Source organism: Paroedura picta, chromosome 3 (assembly GCF_049243985.1).
Source record: "Paroedura picta isolate Pp20150507F chromosome 3, Ppicta_v3.0, whole genome shotgun sequence".
Lineage (NCBI taxonomy): Eukaryota > Metazoa > Chordata > Lepidosauria > Squamata > Gekkonidae > Paroedura > Paroedura picta.
In genome coordinates this window covers 34,198,203-34,224,723 of record NC_135371.1, presented here as the reverse complement: position 1 = coordinate 34,224,723, position 26,521 = coordinate 34,198,203, and the positions used below count along the sequence as shown (strand labels likewise).

Genomic DNA, 26,521 nt, shown 5'->3' with positions numbered 1-26,521 from the left:
TTCTTGGTTTTGTGAGTTGGTCTCATATAATCAGCAGTGTAATTTTGGTATTATTGAAGCAGTTATGCCATTTACAAATCAACAGCGCTTTGGAATTTTTACTATTAAGAACTAACTTTACATGGGTCTTCAAGAATGAAATTTTGAATATGTAAAAATGGGGGGGAAAGTAGCATTATCTAACATACTTTGCCCCAACATCTTATTTATATTTTATTTTTTAAATGGCTGTTATCCCGATGATATAATGTTAATTCTGGAGAATACTTTACTGGAAATTCTACAGGAAAACCAGAATTTTCAGCAGTTCCTAGAGAGGATAGACGTAACTTCAGGAAAGAACTATAGAATTTCTGGTGATTCCTAAAATGACATGATGTCATTTCTGTTCGCCTTTCCTAGAAATATCATCATGCTGTTGCTGAAGGCCACCTCCATGTTTCCACTAACCCCAGTTGTTGACAGTCTGGACCTGAAAAACCTACTTGGGAATCCCCACCAAACCAAAAAGACCATAGCAATATTTGTATTAATTCAGGACACATTCTTAAATGTGCATCAAAAACAAACCTATGAAGATGCTTCATTTCACAAGCACAAGTTCTATAGATATATTTCTCCACTCTGTAGTATGGTGATGGAAAGTTCCATTAAGTCACAGCTGACTTACAGCAACCCTGTAGAGTTTTCAAGGTAAAAGATGTTCAGAGTCAGCTTGCTATTTACCTGGCTCTGTGTCACAACCCTGATATTCCTTTGAGACCCCATCAAAATACTAGGCAGAGCCAGCCCTGCTTAGCTTCCAAGACCTCATGAGATGAGGTTAGCTTGGGCTAGCCATGTCAAGGCTTCCCTCTCTGTACTCCTAAACAAAGGTTTAGCTATGCATTTCCTCCAAGGTTTACTTGCCAGGGGACATTAAATCTAAACTTTCAAATTTCACTCAAAGAACTCTGCACTTTGTCCATACTTTGAGGTTCCTAGATCAATCAATTACTACTATGTGTCCTAGATCAAATGTTTTATAGCTACCTTTTGAGAAGTCAGTTTTTAACCTGGTTCTTCCAGCTGTCCATTTGATACCATTTTGACCTACAGGTATTGCCGAATTAATGCTATTTATCTTCACACCATGAAAAGGTTCATTGACCCATCAGCATAGGTTGTCTACCAAAGGGATAGGTCATTTTTCTCCTGTCCAGCAGACATTCCTGATGTGGCTTTTCAAAGAGATGAATAGTTGTTCAAAGCATTAATCAGATCTGTTGGTGTAAATTATGTGTGGAACATTATATTCTCAATCTTCTGTCTTTGAATATAAGTATTTTGCCGTAAGACAACATTTTTTCCTCAAGTGATCTCTCAGAAATTTCACAGAATTAGAGAAATATGTGTGGGAAAGCATACATAAAAGAGATTACGGTATGTTCACTACCCCAAAACTCAATTCTATCCAGCTATCAGGTTACCAAGCTAACCCATTCTTGTGGCAACAGAAATGACTCTTTAGCAATAATGCAGCTTTGGTCCCAAGATGTGAAATAACCAACAAACTGTGAAGGAAGAAACACCTACCATAATTCATCACTCACAGTGATGGCATTTTGGGAGTTATTTTTCAACTACTATCATATCTCTTTGTGGTGAGGTAAATTTTGTCCTGTGAAGCTCATTGTTTGCACCAACAATGACAACAAATAAACACATAACATTTTACTTCAATGCTTCCCTGGATCAGTTTTCCTCTGGAAAAACCCAAAGCACATTTTGATCTCAATATGATATAGAAAGGAGCACTTAAATGGAAAAAAATCAGTTATTTTTGATGAAGTTTTGTTTTTAAGTGGCTATGATTTGAGGACATTGTTTAGGAATATATATAGTTAAAAATGTCATAAAAGAGCAAATTGTGGGATGATTTTTCTATGCAACATACAATTGTGGAAGAATATATTTTTTTTAATTAGAGAACTGCCATAATGTAACAGTTAAGGGTAGAGGAGTCTGATTTAGAGAACTGGGTTTGATTCCCCACTCCTCAACATGAAGCCTGCTAGGTGACCTTGGACCGGTTTCTCAGAACTCTCTCATCCCCACCTACCTCACAAGGTGCCTGTTGTTGGGAGAGGAAGGGAAGGCAATTGTAAGCCACTTTGAGACATATTAGGGTAGAGAAAAACAAGGTATATACAAACTTTTTTCCTAAAAAGAATGGAACCCATTTTGAATCAAACAGGGAGTTTACTGATGTTTATCTAGAATTATCTTGGGAAAGTAGCCTACCATGTAATCATCCACCTATAGCCTGAAGTGCTATTGTTTTATCTGCAAAATGTTACTCTATACTTCAACTTTAAGAATGTTATATCATCTTAAGATAAAAATACAAACACCAGAGAATTTTCTGGATATCACATGCTGAACCAATTGACATTTCTAAGCACTTTTCATGGGCTGGAAAAGTGAGTCTGAAGCAATTCTATTATCTCATCCAATAACTAGGTGAAGAAGAAATCCTAAAGTCCCATTCATGCACAGAGCTACATGTTAACTTTAAAACTTCATATGGACACAGACACTATCTGCATGACTGAGGACAAGTCATTTTGCATCTGTGAAAGTTAATTACAGGTACAGGGATACAATCCCACTCTCCCACCCTCCACTAAACATGGGAAGAACATTTAAGGGACTAACAGGAGACCTGTGATTTGGATAAACTTGACCCAGCCTTTAATGCCAAAAAATGAGGGCTGATCTTCCTTAAACTGGGGTTGTGGTGGTGGGAGATTAAATTGTCCTTGCATTAATTTCTCAATATAAACTGTGCTCTTCAAAGCTGCTAATATTTGTAATTTAAGCAGAGGGAAAAGACATGTATTTGCATTGTACCTGCTGATGTTTTACTCTTTACTGAGGCTAATAAGACCTTTGGGGGAGGAGAGTCATTTTTATTTAGAAAACATCACTCTAACTCTGTGGTCCGATAGATTTTTTTAAAATAAAAAAATATAGTTTGGCCATAAGGACCAGTACAAATATATATGGTGTAGGCTACAAAAGGCTGTCCAGCTGTTGAATTAAATTGTGTGTCCCTTTCCTTGAGATCCATCGGTGGTTTTGTTCTGCTTTGTAAATTCTTATGGCTCTGTCTAGTCCATAGCACCATTATAAGAACAGGAATTAATTTCTCTTGTCATCCTTACTTTATATCCTCATCGTTGGCAAAGACAATGATAGCCCTGGCTCTGGGAGTATCTAGGAGCAGCTTGATAATTTTATCAAATTCGTAGGTCTTGTCTTTGCGATCCTGTGGGATTTTCAATGACTGGGCAATGCAGAGGTTACCTGTTAACAGAAAGAAAGAAGACAAGATGCTAAAATCTATAAATTAAGGAAACTGGAAGAAAATGGTGGTTAGGAAGAGGAGAAGGGGACAAAGGAAACATGAAGACTCCATCGGTCCTGTGTGGTACAATGGTATTGCTGCTGGGTTGTAACAAGAGAAAATTGCATTCAAACTCCTTGTTTGATTATGAGGATCTCTCATCACAAATAAACAATAGTAGATCTCTTGGTTGTGTGTCAGCCCAGTCTACCTCATTGTACCTCAGCCTAGCCTAATGTAAAGATTCTAATTAAAGTACCTTGTATGCTTAGCAATGCATAAGGCTGGGGAGGGAGGAGATCTGTGCATTTTGGAAAGCTTTCCTGAGATTATAGCATCTGACACGTCTACTATTTTCCCTTTGGGCCAACACAATGTCAAAGCCTGTTTAAATGTTCCATCCTTGGCTACCAGTAAATATTTGGGCAGGAAATGAAGGATTACTAATAATATACCAAAGACTTGAGTTTCTGTAATACCTTTCTGATGAGCCTTGGCTCCTTGGAGATGATGGTACAACATCACATTGATCGAACAAAAATAAGTAACATTCCATTTCCTCAGACAATATTGTGAAAACTGCTTGATGTTACAGTTGCTACCTTTCCCTGTGGCTTGAGTCTGTCAGACAGACCCAATTGTTTCTGAATTGCTCTAGTCATTTGAATTCCCAGCATTTTCCATCCTGGCTGTTCTCAGAGGTAGCCAATAGACACTAAAAACATTTATCCTGAAATGTCCCCAAAGAATATCCTTCCAAGCAAAATATAAAACCAAAATGGGATTTTGCGCCGATCATCTGTCAAGAATAGGAGAAGGTTCTATCAGTACTACTGGGGATTTGGGCAATAGGACAACTTGATTTGCTGACAGGAAATGAAAATTCACAGAAATCATCCTATACAGCGAGGAAAACTGAAATGCTACTAAAACTGACGTTCTTAAGAGCAAGTCCCATTTATTCGACAGGCTCATCTCGGACAGGAGCCTCTGTTGTAGCACACAGTAAATATCAGCATTCTTTGAAATGTCCAGAGCCACAACATGTGTGCTTCAGACTTTTTGAGGAATCAATTTTAACAAGATTCCTGAACTTGATGTTTCTGCAGCATTGAATACTTTTGGTAGATTTTTACAGGCTGAGATGGCTCTCTGTGCATGATCAGATTCACCATGATTTAAGGGGTTAGATATTATGAGTATTTCAAGAAACTGATCACAATATTAGTGAAAATAGTGGCATTTATTCATGCGAATGAAAAACACAGAACTACATTCCAGATGGAATGTTACACAACATCTTTAACAGAGTTAATCTATGACACTGATCCTAATGGTGACATATATGCCTTTTTCTTTCCCTGTTTTACTTATACAACCACACAGTAAATTAGATAAGGTGCTGAATGACTTGAAGAGTAGGGTTACCACCCTTCAGGTGGTGGCTGGAGTTCCATTATTACAAATGATTTTCAAGCAACAGAGATCAGTTCACCTGGGGGGGGGGAGAATGGCCACTTGAAGTCCCTTCCCTCCCCAGATTCCACCCTCCCCTGGCTCCACTCCCAAATCTCCCTAGCTGGCACCCTTAGTTGAAGACTGATTGGCCGAGAACCTAGTGAACTCACCTTAGTGAACCAGTTTGGTGTAGTGGTTAGGAGTGCGGACTTCTAATCTGGCATGCCGGGTTTGATTCTGCGCTCCCCCACATGCAACCAGCTGGGTGACCTTGGGCTCGCCACGGCACTGATAAAACTGTTCTGACCGAGCAGTGACATCAGGGCTCTCTCAGCCTCACCCACCCCACAGGGTGTCTGTTGTGGGGAGAGGAATGGGAAGGTGACTGTAAACCGCTTTGAGCCTCCTTCGGGTAAGGAAAAGCGGCATATAAGAACCAACTCTTCTTCTTCTTCTTCTTCTTCTTCTTCTTCTTCTTCTTCTGAGTTTCTTTGCAGAGTGAGGTTTTTGTGCTTATTAAAAGTTTAGGCTGACGGCGACTAGCAGCGTAGTCCTAAAACAAGGTGCACTGCTCAAAATCAGTTTCATCTCAACAGTCGAAGAAGGGTATAACTCTGTTTAGTTAATGTTGTTATGGCAGAGCAGTATTTTGAACACATTTATCCCAAAGCCTAGCACAACATCTTTGCCAAAACACTGGCTGTCAGCAAACATTCAGCATTAGGAATGAAATTAATGTATGTATTTACATGGATGTTTACATTACCTTCTTTTCTAAACTGAAAGTAGAGCTACTTGTGTAGTTAATCATTTGCATAAATTAGCAAGCATGCAGAGACGGAATTTCTTAGAATCAAGTAAACTTGAGATAGTAGTTTTTTTCGGGGGGGGGTCATTTTCTTTCCAATTCTAAATTCCCAGAGCAAATTGTGGATAGTTCATTTGAATTTGCCACCAAGATATAAGACCAGGAGGATTATATTGAACAACTGTCACTTAATGGTCTGCCCCTCTGCTGCTGTAGAAGAAAGGAGTGAAGGACAAACCTAGACACTTAAATATCCTATGGTTTGGTAGAGTAAGCCAGTCTTGCTGGCAAAAGAAAATCTTAATTTATTCTTCCATTTGTTAAACTGTTCTTTCATCCAAGATCAAACTATGTGAATCACATAAGGATTTACTCATATAAGTAAGTCATTTATTTAGAACTAGATTTGTAGCCCAAATACAGTGGATGCTAGCAGGCAGGTGGCTGGGTGTGGAAGGGCTCCCCGGGCCCCCTCCTCCCTGGGCTGGGCGCCACCTCCCCCTGCCCCCTCCCCCAACCCCCCGAGGCCCCGCTTCAACCCGGGAAGCCTTTTCCCCCAGCCCCCTCCCCCCCGAGGCCCCGGCTTCATCCCGCAGAAAGTTCCACTGCATTCTTCTCAGCTCCAAAGAGTGAAGGTTTCATGTGTGACTTACTGGTAGACCTTCTACAATCATAACACTAGCTACAGTGGGCAAAAAAATGAATCACATGTTCTTTGCTCTGAACCAGATGGATTCTTATGTTTTTAAAACCTAGATCTTAAAGCTAGATCTTTGGGTCAATACCTTAGCTATTTTTCCTGGACTGGTACAATCACATATTGTATAGAAATTAAAATACTATATATTTCTTATAATTAAAAGAACACAAAATACTTAGGGTGGTGGTAGCAATATATAGGCTTTTTAAAATAATAACTTTTCTTAAGTAGTTCCAGAGGGTAGCTGTGTTGTCTGCAGTAGAAGAGGTAGATTCCTGTCTAGTAGCACCTTAGAGGCCAACAATATTTTGGGGAGTATAAGTTTATATTTTCAAAATTGTGTTGGTGTCTAAGGTTCTACTGCACTAGAATCCAGCTATTCTGCTAAGTAATTGTTGAAAGCTAGTGAAAGAGTTCTGCTATCATCTCAGTAGATCAATTTCTTCGATTTGTATAAGTCCAATATAAAGGAACCATACAGAAAACCACGATGAATAAATATCAGCACTTCAATTATCATTTTTTATTGTGCATCTCCATGTCATTACGTTGGTCCTATCTTTAATAGTTTACATACCGGACCATTGAGAATTGTCAAGCTTTTCTGCCTTAGATACCGCAGACCTCCCTTCCAAAGAAAAAGGCCCAATCAATATGTTTTTTACTATGGAATCATATTTACAGTGTTATCTTAATATTAGAGCCACACATTTGTTTGGCTTTCTATCATTCTGCAACCCTTTCTGATCCCAGTTCATCACAGGAAACCAATCCATCATATCCCCAAATAGCTGTAGAATAATCCAGCAGGTGTCACTGTGCTACACAATTTGTCATTTTTATAAAGGTTAAAGTATTTACATCTCATAAGCTCTACCATGATAGATCGTTTCTTTGAAAAGTGATAACAACAAAAAACTCATTTATTACAGCAGATGACAATGAAATGTTCAAATGATGCACTATGAAATATCTTGGCCCACTCAATGGGCTATATCCTTTCCTTGGATGGAAGTGGAAGGTGGGGAAGTCAGATAGACTAATTCCGATCTGAGCCATGGAGTGTGGATTACAAAAGAAATGTGAAGACACAAGTTGGGTATGGAGAAAGAGATTTTTACTCCTGCCCATCTGAAGGAAATTACAGGCTTATAGAAAAAGCTAAAATCTTGAAATAATCCACTGAACTCTCAGCTTCCATTTTTGGTTTTTGCTATGTACCCACAACAGTATTGTTGAGTCTTCTAAATATTGGTTTCTGTAAAGCAAAAGTATAAGGTAGCAGTAGTAGACTTGGAAGCCAAAATAAATCTGGAAATCTCCCACACAGAGATGGAGGATTTGCCAGAGGGAGGCCTGGGAGTGAACACCAGACACTCTCTAGCCACACCATTGGACTACCGTGCCACTAGGTCTACTAGGGGGAACTACCATGTAAGTTGGTTAGGATACCAACTGGCCAGGGGGGGAAATACCTTGACCTGTTAACAGTGCTTTAATGTGCAGAAAAGCAGTTTAATAGAAAGTGGGGAGTGGTTACAGGGAAGGGAAAGATGAAATTGTGGGAGAGAGGATACATGGGGAAATGGGATGACTCCTGCAAGTCCCTGCAGGTCACTTGTTCATCTATCCCAAAGTCTTTTCTCATTGCAGCCCTTAGTGCACTTTTTAATGTGGCAGTCCCTCTACTACAGGAGTGTTTTTTTTGTGGAGTAATGGGAGCTAACTGGAGGTATATGATGAAAATTGCTTCTGCCATTAGAACTGTGTATGTAGGAAACCCTGTTTTTATATTAGTTTTTTTTAATGTATCTGCATCCTCAGTATTATTATCAGACCTTGGATTTGTACAAAAACACCATTTCATTCCCAGTTTTTCTTCACTGACTTGCAGGAGGGCTAAGCAAAGTTGGTCATGGTGAGTACATAGATGGGGGACCACCAGGCTGCCCTTCTTCCCTGGAGGCCAAGTATCTTTCACTGTCATGCCTTCCTGGCTGGGGGAGGGCCAGAAACTCCCTTGTGACCTTCAAAGGAGATTGAGGGGAGGAAATTCCATCACCCAAGTTCTCCTCCTCTTCCAGTCAGTTTCCCTTTCTCAGCTGTGCCTACTCTCTGGTCCCTGTTGGGTCTTCTGGATGCCTTTTGCAACATCTATCTCTCTTGTTGGTCCTTCTTTCAGTTCTTGAGAGGCCTGACACCAAGAAGGACTGGGGTTTATATGTGGAGGGAGGTAACTGCAACAACCTTTGCTTGTCTCTTGCCTGGAACTCCCCATGAATGAGCCAGTTCTTGAAAAAGAGGCATGTAAAATAGGAAACACTTCAGCCTGACTTTCCAAGAAAAGTCACCAGAAGTTCCAGTGCCTCGTGGGCTGAAGAACAGAGAGGATGGATTGTTTCTGTCAGCAGTAGGGGCTTCCTTGAAAGATGGAAAGTACAGTGTTTATGAATTTGGCCTGCAGGGGTCTGCTTTCTAAAACACTCAGTTCAGCCCAGAAATCAATGGATGGCTTTGGCAAGCCATTCTTCCCGAGCTCAGACTCTCATCTGCAATACAATGATAACGCTGGTCTGACAGAGAGAGCATATGTGAAGTGCATAGGAAGTGAAATAATAGAAAATAGTTGTAGTGCGTTTCCTTTCCCTGCTAAATCAGAATGAACAGGTGAGCATGCTCAGGAAAACTATTCTCTCTGCATCGTGTGGTGGCTTCATGACACAGTTGGAAGGCATATGTCTAACAGCAGAGTCTCTGGAGGAAAAACTTGCTGCCTTTCAAAACATCGTATGTGACTTAGTATGCTGGCCTCTGAAAATTGTAGGCTTGCAGAGCCACACCAAGTGGAGGTATGCCTCTTTAAGGCTTGTGGGTAAAGGAACGTTATCTGAAGCATGCTTGTGTGAGATAAAATACCTCCCCCCCTCCCCAAAGAAGGTTTAAACAGACCTTAGCTGTATGATGTAATCAAGATGGTATTGAATCAACTTGCAAGATTTTCAAAAAGATGTCAGCTACGGGAAGTTAGGGAATGATTGTGACTTGGCAGTAGAGAGCATTCTTTGTATGCGGAAAGCACCCAGGTTCAGTCACTGCCATCTCTAGTTACAAAGGATTACATCTAGCAGTGCTGGCAAAGACCCATTGCTGCTGCAAACCCTCAAGCCAGTTGCCAGTCAGACCCCAGAGTTTTGCAGCCTGACAAATTGAGCTAGATGTCCCAGTGATATCAGTAACTCGGTTTAGTTAACAAAATAATTCATTTAGGCTATGAGTCGGCCTAATGGAACTGGGACAGAGATATGCTCTGTTCATTAGTTTTTGTGCCGGCTTTACACTTGTCTTCCCTCAAACCTTGTTTTGTTCTCAGAATAACCAAGTGATACATTGCTGGCCTATATACAAATGCATTGAATAGATTTCTAAATGTTCCTTTCACAAATAAGACCTTATGGTAGAACTGTCGATATATTCAGACAAGGAGAATTGGTCCAATGGAATACTTCTGCCTACAGAGTCGCTTAGTTTTGCATTGCAGCAAAACTTCTACCGGAGTTTCCATTTTAAAGCACACAGGCCCTAAGCCATTCCTAAAAAGCAAACCAGAATCAGCACTTGGCCTCATGGCTTTAAGCTATTCAGGTCCCAAATTGATTAGTTTATGAAATCTGACAAGGTCGAAGTCCAAGTCTGAGGGGTTGAGGCCATATTTGTTTAAGAGATGCTAGTGAACAGTTATTCCCTATAGCAACTTACTTCAAGATGACAGTTTCAACATTAAGAGGAAGATACGAGAGCAAGTTTACTTTACTTAGGTTCACAAAAGGGGCTTACGTTACCCAGAGGATTTTCTCCCTTCCCTTTTGCTTCTTTGAACAGATGATCACACATTGCTTTTGAAACTCCCCTTAACCTGAAAAGCTGTTTTCCATGTGATATAGGGCTGTTGCATTGCCCAACAAAGAGACCTCAAAGAAACCAACATAAATCTCTAGAAAATTCCAACCAAACCCCAAGCACCTGAATACATATTTAATATTTGTTGAATTTTTAGCATCTGATAAGAACAAATTGAATAAGGTCAGTTATCTCATTCTTTCACTTGGTCATTATCTTCAGAAGCTTTCTTGTACCTTCAATATAATAACAGCTTCCTTGACTTAACCTGTCTTGCTCATAGTGATCTTATCTGACAGATGTTTACCCCCCTCAGGTGACTGCCAGTACAATCCAAATGTTTTCCTAGGACTAAATGCAACTGAACAGGCCTGAATAAAATTTTGAGCAAACATGCTTAGGATAGTGCTGTTGAGCACAATAAGGGTATTAGTATGAATCCCCCCAACCAATTAACCACAAACAATCTAAAAAGAAGCTTTTATAATATAACTGAATATTGTAATGTCACAATTTGCAGGACAGGATGGGTGATACATCCATCATTCTATCCTGGCTATAACTTAGGTCAGTGGTCCCCAACCCCCAGTCTGGGGACCGGGACCGGTCCGGGGACCGGGACTGGTCTGTGTATCAGTTGGTACCGGGCCACGGCTCCTCCTCATCCTCCTTCCCAGTTGCTGCCTTGGGGGCTGCCCTGCCACTTTGCCACCAGCTCACCTTTGGTGCTCTCCAGCAGCCACCACGGTTGGGGCTCCCCTTCGGTGTTGCACTGCACAGCTGTTGCTGGCAGCGCCCCCCAGCGGGCGGTGGGAAGTCAGGGGTACTGGCGGGAAAGTAAGCGGAGCAGGGGTGGCAGTCATGTCCCTCGGCAAAAGACTACCCCCCCCCAGGCCTCAGTAAAATTGTCAAGCATTAACCAGTCCCCGATGATAAAAATGTTGAGGACCACTGACTTATGTGATATAGAAGAAGGTACTGTTCACAAACAACATATTTATGTTGAATTGTTGGTGTTGTAAATTACATGATGCATCTTTTAAACATATGCTTTGGCCCGGTCATTTGTTTGTGTGTGTGTGTGCACATGGGGGGAAGGTTCCCCCTGGGAAGAAGTTAATACTCATATGAGTTGTATAGTAGAATGTTCATTGTTTTTTGAAGATCATTATGTACTTTTAAACAATCTCTTGAAGGTTAACTGATGGTCAACAGAAATGGACTCTCCATGCCCTTACTGTAGCTAAAAGACTCATATTACCACACCGTAAAGATAAAAGCCCATCTCCGGTAAATCAATGGAACCAGGACTATAGAACTTTATCAACATTTAAACACATGGCATATAGCTGGCAATTGCATATATATCTATTTTAAACTGTTTGGAAATGCTTTATAGAAATGTGTGTACAGCTGCCACTGCTATTGTAGTAATTTTGTCCTGTATTTAAGCCCTCCCCCAACAGATTTTTTAAAAATCTTATATAGATGGATTTTAGAGTTTTTGTTTCTTATTTGTTTGTTTTAAAGAAAAAAAACATATTTTTAGACAAGTTTACATGACTCAGGATTATAGTAAACCGTGATAACTTAATCTAGAATTAAAAGCAGAAATGCATTTGATTGTCAGAAGTTGGGAAGCAGCAAAGGTCTATTTTCTGCTGGCCCTGCTTGTGGTATCTGAGTGCCTTAATGAAACAGGATGAGTGAGATGGACTATTTGTCTGATCCCGTATGGTCACACTATGTTCTCATTCCTGCTGCACATACATGCACACTCTTTCCCTTCCTCTCTCTTTCAGTCTCCCACTTATACTATTTCCACATAAGAGCAAATCCTCACATTGGTGTTCTTAAAGTATCACTGTAAAAAAAATATCTGCACAAATTTTAGCTCCCCAGGAGTAGATCCATATTTTACACCCCCTTACCCAGCATTTTCTGAATCCTCCCTTAGAGCAATCCCCCCCCCCCTTTGTGTCTTGACTCACTACCATTTTGTTTCATCGTTAACATTCTCTCCACCTTCCACCGCCACCAAAGTTTTCCTGGAGATGTCCATTTTTAAAAACTTAATGTTGGTTGCATTGGGACACTGTTCTTTTCTTCTCCCCAAGTGGAGCAGCTCGTTTGGGTGCCACATCAATCCTTAGTGTTCGCTGTACCTGGGGAAGCCCAAAGGAGCCACTCGGCTTGGGGAAAGGAATCATCTCCACATCAGTCCTTTGGACCTGCACAGCTGGCAGGGAAGAAGCAAGGAGGCCCTGTTGGCCTCCCTCCCTCCTCTCAAGGATGACTGGAAGGCAGGTGGGACATAGGAGAGTTTCTCCCACCAGAATCCCTGGCAGTGACTTCTGCAATTAGTTTAAAGTGTCAACTATATGCTATATTCTATTGCCATTTATTTCCTTCTTCTACACCATCTTTTTTGTGCGCATTAAACATACATGGCAAGTTAAATGTGAAATAAGGACAAACATTAGCACCAGGTGTTGTCACTTAAGAGGAAACATCTTGGGTTTAACGTTAATCCTCAGGAATAGCTCTGGAACCGTTTTGACATTGTGTTGCTCTGGCTGTCAAAGTGAACTGCACTCCCACTGACTCAAATCATAAAGGTAAGATCAAGGCCGTTACGGGGGAGCTGATTTACACAAGCGCTCAGAATACCTATGAAGTCTGGTCATGCAGCAGTAAACAATTGGCTGGGAAAGTGGAAGGGTGCATTTACTGGAGGAGGACCGAGACAAGAAACAAAATTTAAAAAATAACAGTCCCCACAACATGTACAATAAGCTATTACTGTCAGAAGAAAGGGATACTATTTGCTTCTTGGTGTATATATGAATGTATGTACCATGATTCACAAGCTTGAAGGAGCAACCATCAGGGTTTTCCCTCTTGTAAAACATCCTCCCATTAGAAATAGAGAGTGGACTTTGTAAAGACTAAAATATCTGTAAGGTATCTTGGCAGCTTGCCTGAGGGATGGGGGGAAGGCCCTGGAAGTTGGCCTGGACAGGGAAGACACCCCCTCAGGTCCTTAAGATAAGCAGGCCAGTGTTGATTGGATAAATATTTATCTATTTTTATAGAGTGGTTAATTAGATAATGACATAATTTTGGCATGTTGTTCAGACTGTATAGAAATCTGTACCCAGTATGTCTCTGTGTGGATGCTGGATTTGAGACATGACACAGTGCTGCAGATATTAAAATAGTATTTTGAAAGAATTCTCTGGCATTGTGGATAATTTGGATCTCTCCCCACAATGAGTTACAGTGAACATGAACTTTTTAATGGTGGATGCATCAAGCTGATGTGACTTTAATCTTTATGTCATTGAACTTGGCCTTAGTTTTTACCCCTCCCTTATACCAGCGGTCTGCAACCTTTCGGCTGCCGCGGACCACTGCTCCGGAGTGGGGGGAGAGGGCGGCCCGGGGGGCTGCGCAAACGCGCGTGCGCGCCAGTCTGCACATGCGCGTTTGCACCGCCACCATGCTGGCGGCCGCGGCTCCCCCTCCCGGCCCCTCTGGGCCGCCAGCAAATCCCCCTCCCGGCCCCTCTGGGCCGCCAGCAATTAGCTTGCGGCTCGGAAAGCTTCTCCCCCCCCCTCCCGAAACAAGAAGCTTGCCGGGCCGCGAGCTAATCGGCCGCTTTGGCGGCCGATTTGCTCACAGCCTGGCGAGCTTCTCGCTTCGGGGTGGGAGGGAAGAAGGAGCCGCGGCCCGGCGCCAAGGCCTTCGCGGCCCGGCACCGGGCCGTTGCCCGCGGGTTGGGGACCACTGCCTTATACTATAGGTCAGGGTGATTTTGCCTTTGTCCCATTCAAGAGAAGGCAGAATGTGGCATGAATGGAAGATTCCTTAGGCTAAGTTTTGATCCATAGTTTCCTAGGAATTCTGTTGTAGTAAACTATGTATGGGTGTAAAAATTGGACAAAGAAAAAAACTGACAGGAAGAAAGTTGATTGATTTGCAATATGGTATGGGTTTTATGGGCACCATGGAGTACCCAAAAACAATTAAATGGGTTCTGTATCAAATCAAACCTGAACTCTCCCTAGATCAGGGGTAGTCAACCTGTGGTCCTCCAGATTTCAATGGACTACAATTCCCATGAGCCTCTGCCAGCAAAGGCTGGCAGGGGATCATGGGAATTGTAGTCCATGAACATCTGGAGGACCACAGGTTGACTACCCCTGCCCTAGATGACCAAACTGAGCGTATCATACTTTGGTTGCGATATAAGAAGACAATAATCACTGGAAAAGACAATAATTCAAGCAAATGCTAAAGGCAGCAGAAAAAGATGAAGACCCAGTGTGAGATGGATTGTTTCAATCAAGGAAACCAGGCTCCTCAGTTGGCAAAACCCGGGCAAAGCTTATAGTGACCCTGCGAATTAATGTCCTTCAGAATGTACTCCATAGATAGGTAGTGACTTGATATCACTAAACCAATACACAAACAAGAAAATGAGGATTGCAGTTTTCCTAAAGATGACTAAAATATTCCCTAATACATTTGGAGACACTATGCCTCTGAAGGATAACTTATTCTTTGTGGAGAATCTCTGTATGGAATCAAAATAAACATTGCTTTGGAAGTTGTTCACACATATTTTTACAGCAACATTTTAAATGTGCCTATGTTTATTGATAGGTTTTATTTTTTTCCCTCTCACAGCAAACCTAATCAAAACCAAAATTAAACAGAAACCATAGTGTGTAAATTGGCAGAGAAACTAAAAATGTCTGGCATAGATGAGTTAATTAAAAACTTTATTCTATTAAAGTTGTCACTGTAATTTTGGGTGCATTTTTAACGCTGTTCCCTTGTGCATTTTATCACCTCAAAGACTCGCTTTTATTATGACAGTTAAATCAAGCTTCTTTAATATACCAAAATCAAGGCAGTCAGTGGAAGACAAAATTGAATACTGAGAATGGTGTAAATGATAATTATGGTTGGAAAAGATAGAATAGCTTTGCTTGATGGATTGATTCTGTTCTAAAAATAGGGATGTGTACTTAGCCTCATAAAACTTGTTAATTCCTCAGTGCCCCACTGTTATACATTCCGGAGAGGTTTTGGGAGGGGAAATTCTTTTAGTAAACTACACAGGATCACAAATTATGGGATTTTGAAAGTAGAAGAAAAAGAGTTGGTTCTTATATGCTGCTTTTCTCTACCTGAAGGAGTCTCAAAGCAGCTTACAGTCACCTTCCCTTTCCTCTCCCCACAACAGACACCCTGTGAGGTGGGTGAGGCTGAGAGAGCCCTGATATCACTGTGCGGTCAGAACAGTATTATCAGTGCCATAGCAAGCCCAAGGTCACCCAGCTGGTTGCATGTGGGGGAGTGCAGAATTAAACCCGGCTCGTCAGATTAGAAGTCCACACTCCTAACCACTGCACCAAACTGGAGTGTGATACAACTCTCAAATGGGGATACCACCATGGTGTAGTGGGCAAACTTTATTACTAGGAGAACCTGGTTTGAAGCCCTGCTGGTACCATGGAAGTTTGCTAGGTGATCTTGGGCCATTCATACATGCTCAGACTGACTTACCTCACAGAGTGGTTGCAAGGATAAAATGGAGGATGTAAGTCATTTTGGGTCCCCTTGGGAAGAGTGGTGGGGTACAAATAACTAAAAACTCTGCCCATCTAAACTTTTAAATTTTAATTATGACTTATCCAGTCCTATTTCCAGTTGAAGTAGGGACCTATTTATCCACCCCTACATTTTCTCAGTCTGTACCTATGGGCAGAAAAGTCCAGTGGACCAATAGTCTGGGAGGGCAACCCCCTGCCCCCCATCTCCAACTGAGGGGTGTCCATTGTAGCCACTGCTGTGGTAAACTTATTAAGGATGATTTAGGCTGATCCTGCATTGAATGGATGGTCTGCATGGCCCCTTCAAACTCTATGATTCTAACTAACATTCCTCTCCCTGTGCTGTGCAGGTGGGCAGCTACTGTGGTGGGTCAGCTGGCTGCACAGTTTGCATGCGGTATGGACAAGTAACCACAGCATAGAGAAAACTGACTGTACATCTTCCATAGGAGATGGGTGAGCAGTTACTGCAACAATAGGCTTGCTTATCCATTCCTCTGTTATGGGGCAGTGCTTTTTCCAGGAATAGCCCAGCTGAGTCTTACCTAGGCCGTGTGTTGATGTGGCGAGGGGGTGGCTGCAAGGCAGGCACTATGGCACACTCACAAGCCCGGCGGTGGCAAGTCAATATGTTGGCTCCCTATTCCACCCTGGCTTGTACCCAAAAAACTTGGCTTTCTACCCAGCTTGTACCCTGGCTTGTGCCAGCAGATTTTGCAGAGAAGGTATTTCTTATTTCCTCTTCTCTTTACAGCCCACTGGATACCTCGTTTTGTTCCTCAACAGTTCCTTGGAGACCACACAGTGAAAAAGACAAGGTTCAGCAGTGTGGGGTGGGACCTGAGGGTCATTCCAAAGATCAAAGTGTCCTTCCATCTTCAACATGAAGCAGTAGGATTCAAACCAATCTATATGAGCAGATCAGTAAGACACTGAGAAAAAAGATTGTTCTGTTGCAGTCATAAACCAAATCCTATTTTTGGCACCTTTTGTAAAATACATCTGTGTATATTTTAGGTATCTATTTATTAAAGGGATTTTTATGCAGCGTCTCTATAGTTCTGCTCAAAGCAGCTCACAACAAAATGATCACATCAAACTAAAAACAAGGTATTTAAAACTAATCACAGGAATAAAAACAGCACAAAGCAACTGTTAAAAGGGTAAATCCTTTGGTGAAACCATCAGATATATGTATGTGAGAAAGAGAGAAAAGAAGGACCTGCAAGTCAAAAAGCGGCGAAGACTTATCAGCAGCCGCCACTGATGCAGCGGAGGAGCGGGCGGCAAGAAGACACGTGGGGGGGGGGGAGGTTCAAAGCCAGCAGGGCAGCTCTGCATGAGAGGATTGTGCTAGCCTGGTTGGCGCCTGGGCGTGGGCTCAGGGCGCCTTAAAAGGCGCCACGTGGAGGAGCCCTGCCTCTTGCACCAGGCTTGCCGCCCGAGCTGCTTCCCTCCCACCCACCCTGTTTTGTTGGCTGTTAAGTTTATGGCTGTATGGCCACTGGATGATGTCTTTATATTGCATTTTGTCACAGCTGGCGGTTTTGGCATGGGATGGAGCCTGTTTGGGGGGAGTTTGGTCTGCGCATCGGACTCCCCAGGTTTGGGACCTCCCTACGAGGTGGCAGGTCTGCGAGCAGGGCCGACCCGGCTGGGAAGGCTTGGGGCTCGCAGTGCCAGGTAGCCCGGGGTGAGACCAAGAAGAAGGTGGGCACCTCTCCTTGGCACCCCGGGGCTTACAGTGCCGGGTGGCCTGGGGCGGTGGCTGAGGGAAGTGTGCGCTTCCTCTTGGCGCCCCAGGTGGACACTTCCCTATGGTGGGAATCCAGTGGCAAGGGGACCCGCATTCCTGGTGGGGGAACCGGGTGGGCCCCAGGGTGCCACTGGCTCTTCCTATGGATGGGATCCCAGCACCAAGGAGGCCTGTGTTACCAGCGGGGGATCCGGAAGGACTCCAGGGCGCTGCTGGGTCCGGGTTCTTGTGGTCTTCTGACTGCAAGTCAGGCTCCCTCTCCCATGCTGTGCCAACACTCCTGTGGAGTATTAATAAAGCTGTGGCCTTGTTTAAGCCAACTAAAATGTGTGAGTGTCTTCCTTGAGCCCAAAATGCCCTCCTGCAAGTCAATGGCTTCATTTCCAGACCTAGGCTGAATCTGTACTTTGTTTATATCATTGTCAATCCTGTTGAATTCCGATCGATTTGAACTTGGACCTTACTCTCCCCCGCCATTTGAAATAGAAAAGTGTTCTGCATGTACTTAGGGATGCTCAGAAGGGGAGGGGGGAGGCAAGCACAGCCGGAGCCTCTTCCTTTGTTTTCTTGGAGAGGGGGGGAGAGGATTGGAGACAGCAGAGGAGCCAAACACAGCCAGAGCCTCTTTCTTTCTTTTCTTGGAGGGGGGGGGAGGATTGGAGACAGAAGAGGAGGGAGAAAAAATCCAAGATGCAAATCTCTACCGACAGAAATTAGGGCTTTGGGCTGATCCTGCGTTGAGCAGCGGGTTTGACTAGATGGCCTGTATGGCCCCTTCCAACTCTATGATTCTGTGATTCTGCTGAGAAATTAAGGGCTTCCCCTTTAAAGCAAGCTTGTCACCAGGGCAGCCTTGGCCAATCAGTGCTTCTCTACCATGGAGCTCCAGCAATCTGCATGATTTCTCATGTTTCTCATTCCGATTCTTCAAATATTGAGGGTAAAAATTACTCTTGGATATCACGACGAAAAAGTGTGGTCACTCTGGATCAATCATGCTTGTTGCAGACGGAAAATTTAAACCGGACAAAATCAAAATGGAAATCACATTCAGTGGAGATGGGAGGGACTGAATCGACCTGGGATTGGAATAAAAGCTCCGTGCAGCTTACACCCTAATTTTAGAAAATCCTAATTAAATCATAATTAAGCAAAAACAACATAGTACAGAAAAATTCTGCAGCAGTCAAAGAACAGATAATGGCTAGTACTTCCAACTACTGAATCTTTGCCAGAACCACAATTTCTAGCAAGAGTGAAAGTATTTCAGGAACAAGTCTAGGAAATTTGAGAAATTCCTGGAGATTTGGAAGTGGATCTTGGAAAGAATGAGGTTTGGCAAGGGGGGGGGACCTCAGTGGTGTATAATGCGATGGAGTCCACCCTTTAAAAGCAGCTGTTTTGCCAGGGGAACGGATATCTGTAGGCTGGAAATCAGCTGCAATTCCAGAAGATCATCAGCCCCATGTGGAGGTTGCTTCCTAGAAATTCAATGAATGTCTCCATGGAAAGATGGCACAGGCACTGATCATGAACTGCCCTAGACCCCTACTTGCAAGAGATTCTTTCTTTCTTTCTTTCTTTCTTTCTTTCTTTCTTTCTTTCTTTCTTTCTTTCTTTCTCTCTCTCTCTCTCTCTCTCTCTCTCTCTCTCTCTCTCTCTCTCTCTCTCTCTCTCTCTCTCTCTCTCTCACACACACACACACACACACACAAACATACATTCAGGTCCAATTGTCCAGCTGATTGACCTGTGGAGGCCCTTCTGACAGGAATTCTGGACGGTGAAAGGAAATAATTGTGTTGATCTGTTCAAATTTTCAAAAAGCAGATTTTCAAAATTTCCTTAAGTCCTAATTTATTAGTGTAACTAAAAGATTTTCTACTGAAAATCTTACTCAGGTCTGGCTTACTCCCAGGAAAATGTTCTTAGGATTGCATGGTAAAAATATCATCTTCACAATTCCACCAAGACAGCAACAAAAGAAATCATTCATTCTTGAATATCCACAGAATGCCAGTGAAATGTCTTGCTAGTCCAAACAACTTCTGGCCTTATGCCCCACTAAAGCCTCTCCTCTCCCCCAAATCATGCCTTCTCTTGCTCTACCTTAAGAATCTCCAGGTATTTGTGCATAGGCACTTTCCTGGGAGGAAAAAGGGAAATTCCTGTGAACTCAAAAACCCTGCAGTGACGCTGATGCCTGTGCATGATAGTAGAGGGATAGAACATGCATGTTTGTTCCTGATACGTAAAAATATTATGACTTGTTCGTACTATACTTTACATTTTAATACCATTTATATTATGTCTAGTGAACATCCAGATGTTGTAGAGGGAACAAGCTGAAAGTTTATCCACATCTTTAATGGAAGAGAAGACTGATCTTTTTAGAAATAAGACCGATAAAATAATTTTCAGAAATGAATTATCAAAGGCTTTCACAGCCAGAGTCAACTGGTTATTGTGGGTTTTCCAGGCTGTGTAACCATGACCTGGTAGCTTTAGTCCCTGATGTTTTGCCAGGCACAGTTACCGGTGAAATGTCAGGGAATTCATCAAGTTGTGCACAGTTGTTCATGCTCACACTATGATGACTTTACTAATTATCAGGAGGCAAAAAAAGTTTGCAAATCCAGCTGCAGACGTATTTTCCCCATCAGGAATTCATTTGGATTACATCAGACATAAGGAGGCTACTGAATACTTATATGCACCACTGAACCTGCAATATCAGCTTTTGAAATCAATCACAGTGGATTCCTTATGGAGCCAGATATAAGCTCCTGTCAACCTCTTGGCTCATCCTGGCCCATACAGTAATTAAAGAATGGTGGATTTATCCCAGGAAATTGTACGATGGGTGTCCTTTTCCTTTCAGGCCAACTAAATGTCCTGACAATTTCTCTGAGGAAAACACCCCCAGTCAGAGGGAGGGGAAATGTGTGGAAAGACATCTGCTTTCCTTCCATTTTTATTTATTTTGAACATTTCTATGCCACCTCTCCTGACAACCAGATCTGGAGTTCAACACAGCTAAATTTCTGCCTCCTTGAGCAGGCCTGTTTACAGTATCTCCTCAGTTGTCATAGTTACTAGACAACATGGTAGCAGCAGTCATATGGTCATAATAAGCTATTCCAATTGGGGGCATTTGGACAATCAATTAGATTTAGTATTTCCTTTCCTACCAGGGGTGGGCTGGGAGCTTAAGCCAAGCTTGGAATACGCAGGGCTCAGTGGCCCCATAGGGGTATATCAGCTCAGGCTTTGGATCCGGTGGCAATGATAACAGCTGTAGGCTCACCAGGCAGGGCCACTTGCTCAGTTTGTCCATACAAGTCCAGTGGGGCTTCTTCCCAGAAAGTTAAAGGTCTTCCTTCCCTGGTCCTGTATAATAACCCAATATATCTCCTTACAAAGTTGCCCATGGGCATATTGCGCAGAGTAACACCCATCCCTATGTCACTACTCTGTTCTAAACTTGCCCTTTCATTTGAGAGCACTGTAGGCCCTTGGAGGATGGCTATGGTTCTTACAAAGCTCCATACAGAAATATGATTTGGTACCCTTCCAGAACACTCAATAAGGCAATGTATTACTGATTAAATTTGAGGTCTACACGTTAATTGTTGTGAGGACCTCATGCCTCACTATGGACCCCCTCAGGAAAGATAAACTGAGGTCTATATTTTAATAGGTGCATTGAATTAGAGGCACTGAATATGACCATAATGAATAATTTCCCCATCAAACTACCTGAGGTTCCATGTTGTTTTTTGTTTTTTAAGTATTGCTTTAAATGAATTGTTGTTTTTTTCCAAAAAAAAAATAAATCAATGTAGCCCTTCATGTAGCAGTGAGAAAATGTTTGTGAAAAGATCTATTATTTGAGGGGAGGGGGAAAAGAGCGGGGGGGAAATCTGCAATTTCATTATAGGTGGCGGGCATCCATGCTTGCCCATTTCTGATTCAAAGTCATTTGTTTGCTATCTGCAATTACTGGTTGCAACACTGCTCACAAACAATACCATCCAATACTGATTTGGCTCCACTGCCCAAAGCAATTTCCTGCAACCTCCGCATGCCCCGGAGAATGTTATGCTCTGTGACATTGTTTTATTCCTCTGAACAGCCTCTTAGAATGCCACACTGTAATTTAAGAGATTGTTCAGCACTGTGCCATTCTTCTCAGGATTTCTTTCCAACCCCAGTATTAGTGCGGCCACTTCTAGATAGTGAAGCATTTTACAAGTTGCAAACACAACCCCCCCCCCTTTTTTTTAGGTAAGCTTTGAGAGCTTTTCTTTTCTTCCACTTTGGACAGATACATTGCATTTTAGACTATTTCAGATGACTGTGCATCCTTTGAGGCAAGCCAAGACGTTGCCAACCAACGAGAAATTCAATGAGCAATAAAAAGCATAATGACTAATCGGTGGGTAGCACGTTGTGCAGAAAGCCAGCTTGAATGTTCTCTCGGCTTTAATTGATCAGTCACTTTAGAACACAGCAAGGACTTTAAGGTTTCAAGCAACAGATATGAGAGGGAGAGAGAGATGATAACATATAACAGGTTTTGGAGTAGCCACTAAGTACCTGGCACCTGGGTTGGGGAAAAAATGTACATACATGATGCCATCCATGCTTCTTGTAGTTCTGGGGGCTTCTGGATCCATACTGCTTGACCAGTGATCCATGAGGCTATGTCAACACCTTCTCTTGCATTAATATCCCTGACATGGCTGAAAACTCAATCATTTCCAGTGGTGTTTTCAATGTAGAATTTAAGAAGCACACTCAGAAGCACCTCATTTGGGATCTCACATCTTTATCTTTTGGCAGGCACTGAACTTGAAAGACAGATGAGCGATCTTTTGATAGACAGATTGCCTGCAGTGTTTTCCTTGAAACCAAATGGAAAATGAAGAGAACTGAACTGAAGAGGTATTCTACAAATCTTTCAGTAAAACCTGTTCAAGAAATCACATGGAAATACCAAGTGCTTTAAAGGAGGGCTGAGCCAGAGCTAAGGCCTTCTTTGCATGAATACCTGTGTGAAGTGTACCTTCCCCTTTCAAGCCATTTTTGCACCCTTTCATCCTATTTTTGTCTAGGATGCAGTTGTTTTCTAAGCTATCCACAGTATCTATACATTTCTCCTGCAACACCACATTTCAAATGCATCTACTTTCTTCCTCTCACCTTTCTTCACTGCCCAACTTTCACACCCATGTTAAGTAATGGGGAACAAAATGGTGTGAATTAACCTAATCTGGGTAGCCAGCAACAAATCCTTAGACTTTAGGGTCTTTTCTCTCTCCTTCATGGCTGCCCTCTCCAGTTTCAATTTCCTTCTGACTTTTGGGGTGCTGTCCCCCTTTTGGTTGGTGATGGAGCCAAGGCATAGAACATCACCAATTTCAAACTCTTCATCATCAAGCTGTGTGATTCCCCAATCTTCTTGATGTTCAGCTATAATCCTGTTTGGGACAATTTCTGTTGTAACGGTTTTAATCAGTAGTAATTTCCAGGGCCATTCTGCACCTGTAAAATAAAGTGAAAGGCTTACCTTTTGCAGATGCCATATTTTTGGCATTCTACATGACGTCACCAACATCCAGCATCTCAGCAGCAAACTGGCAGCTACATCCTGCATTTTAAAGCGAAAATTGGGGAATACCAAAAAGTGGATTCCCACAACTATCTTGCATGAGCAAGAGGAGAGCACCCAGCAAGCCACATGCCAAGGAAATGTGAGGAACTGAAGTAGTGCTATCTCTGCCTCCAATGCCCGCCCTCGCACCCGCCTCCCTCTCCCTCTCCCTTCTACTGGGGACGGGGATTTTCTTTTTTTTTAAGCAAACTTCCTGGAGCAACAAATATGCATTAAATCACCCAGGCAAAGCAAATAAAAATAAATAAATAAAAATTCCCCACTAGTTAACACACAATGTGTGTTAGTGCCAATGGTCCAATAGTTGCTGCAATCTTTTTTATTTTTTTGGGGGGGGGGGTGCAGGGGATTGGGATGTAAATTGAGCATTTCCGGTCTGTGGACCATTGTTTTGTTTCCAACATTTGTTGGCACACTCTTGTCAAGATTTTGATGGACTCCCATTTCTGTGATTTGGAATAGTTCTATAAGATATCCCATCTATTCCTGGTGATTTGTTTCTCCCAATTGCTTGCAGTGCGGCTATCTGTGAGTTCTTCTTCTAAAGATGCTTCTTGGAAGGAATCTGTCATCCTTTCATCTCTTTTGTATAGTTCTTCAGTATATTGTTCCCATCTTTTCTTTATTTTGTCCTGTTCAGCTAATGTATTTCCATGTTGATCTTTCAGCATGCCAAACTGTGATTTAAAATTCCCTTTGCTTTCTTAGATCATGTGAAACACATTTCTTGTCCTCCTTTTTGTTGTTGTTCTTTTGAATTGACTGGGCTTTTAATGGACTAATTCTGCATAAGATTGCATTGTAAATGTGACTAATCAGGATGTTTATGAAATACTTTTTACGTTGCACTGTCAGACAATGGAACTACCAATGTAATACGGTCACATAAGAAACACCCACTACCTTACCTAAGCAAAGCAAATTAATTCTCAATTCCCCCTTTCAGAGTATAGGGAATGACAGCATCGTCGTTATCAATGAAAGTTAAACAGTCTTACTGTTAGGAAGTTTCCCCTAATAGGTAGCCAAAATATACTTATAACTACTTCTAGTCCTGCCCTCGGCGGCAAGAGAGAGAGCAGGTCTTCCCCATCTTCCATGTAACACTCCCTTGGGAATGTTCAGCCTGGAGAAAAGGAGGTTGAGAGGGGACATGATAGCCCTCTTTAAGTATTTGAAAGGTTGTCACTTGGAGGAGGGCAGGATGCTGTTCCCGTTGGCTGCAGAGGAAAGGACATGCAGTAATGGGTTTAAGTACAACGATATAATCATAGAATCATAGAGTTGGAAGGGGCCATACAGGCCATCTAGTCCAACCCCCTAAGCATCCTAAAGCATCCAAGAAAAGTGTGTATCCAACCTTTGCTTGAAGACTGCCAGTGAGATATAGGCTAGATACAATTACAACGATATAGGCTAGATATCAGGGGGGGAAATTCACAGTCAGAGTAGTTCAGCAGTGGAATAGGCTGCCTAAGGAGGTGGTGAGCTCCCCCTCACTGGCAGTCTTCAAGCAAAGGTTGGATACACACTTTTCTTGGATGCTTTAGGATGCTTTGGGCTGATCCTGCGTTGAGCAGGGGGTTGGACTAGATGGCCTGTATGGCCAGTTCCAACTCTATGATTCTATGATTCCCTCCAATATTTGAAGACAATGGCCAATTCTCCTTAGTCTTTTCCTCTCTTGACTAAACATGCCCAACATCCTGTTTGACCTCTCTGAGAATGTACTCTAGATCAGGGGTAGTCAACCTGTGGTCCTTCAGATGTCCATGGACTACAATTCCCATGAGCCTCTGCCAGTGTTTGCTGGCAGGGGCTCATAAAAATTGTAGTCTATGAACATCTGGAGGACCACAGGTTGACTACCCCTTCTCTAGATGTAACAAACTGTTATTCTATAGAACTGAAAATAGCTTTCCAGATCAAGCACAGCTAAATCAAAACAGAGTGGAACTATTCCTTCCTGAGATCTGGATTCTATACATCTACTAATGCAGACCAAGATTTCTTTAGTTTCTTTTAAAGCACTATTGGGTTATGTGCAATTCATGAGAAAGTAACAAATATATATCCTTTCTGCATGGACTGCTGCTACGCCAGATCTCCTCGATTCGTTAGGTGTCCTGTTGATTTTGTTGTTGTACCTAAATATACTGGTCTTCCCTCAGTGTCTCAACCTACTAAAATCATTTTCAATCTGGATTCAATCTTCTTTTAGTGTGAATAATCCCACTCAGGTTTTATGATCTGCAGATATGATAAGCATCCTTTCTATGCATTTATCCAAGTCAAAAGTGTTGTACTAGATCCCTTCTGGTTCTTGGGGTTCCACTGGCATTCATTTGCAAAGTTCATTGTGCTCCCGTGCCTTGTTTCTGGCTTCTGTACTCTATTTTCTTCCATCCCTGTGGATTCTTTGAAGTTTACCTTTTCTGTGTTTGTATCCTTTTCCTTTTCATCAATGTGGACTGTGTTTCAAATATACAGAAAAGAAACTAGCACATTATAGGTGAAGCACCAGCCATTCAGGGTTGTTTTGTTGTTTTATTTTGCACACAAGATGTTTGGGCAGCAAATTGATTCTGTTTTCTACTACGACCTTCTCTAGAGTTAGACACTCTACACAATCACATACATGATTTGCTTGTAATTCCAAACAAGCAGTATTTCAAGTCATTTTGCATTTCTGCATTTAATGGCATTCAGTTTGATTACTTGCTAGATAGCTACCATTGGCACATGTTTACAATTCATGAGCTTACATGGATTCTGTATTACCCAGGACTATCATCAGATGGTTCTGCATAATTTAAAATCAGCTACAGAGTAGCCCAGTTAACACATAACAGTGAATATACACAATTGATGCAGCAGGTTGGACTAGATTACCCTGGAGATCCCTTCCAACTCTAATATTCTATGATCAGTGTAATTTTGATTTCTCCTTATACCTGTGTTGAGTATTTCTCACATTACAATCAACATACGTACAGGTGAGCATGTGATTCAGGTACTGGTTTATCCAGGTACTGGTTCCCAGTTTTATCGGTAAAGGGTATGTGCATTGGTTCATTTTCACAAACATATGTATGGAAGTATAGGAATGATGTACGTGTGTTAACATTAACAGGTGAATTGGGCTTTTGAGTGTGTTGCTTTCATACTTCCATATACAGCTATGCTATCCTGAAAATGCTCATTCTTGTCTGA

The 26,521-nt window shown here is 42.2% G+C and overlaps 1 protein-coding gene across 4 annotated transcripts in view; it reads right to left on the bottom strand.

The window, feature by feature from the left end:
- GRM7 (glutamate metabotropic receptor 7) overlaps positions 1–26,521 on the bottom strand; it is a 589,497-nt gene that overhangs the window by 264,787 nt on the left and 298,189 nt on the right. For all 4 annotated transcript variants that reach the window (XR_013228972.1, XM_077325254.1, XM_077325252.1 and 1 more), the window contains exon 3: positions 3,207–3,348. Coding sequence is in view for 3 of the 4 variants with exons in the window: in XM_077325254.1 (XP_077181369.1) it covers positions 3,207–3,348 (142 nt within the window). In the remaining variant the exon portion in view is untranslated. The remainder of the gene's footprint in view (positions 1–3,206; positions 3,349–26,521) is intronic.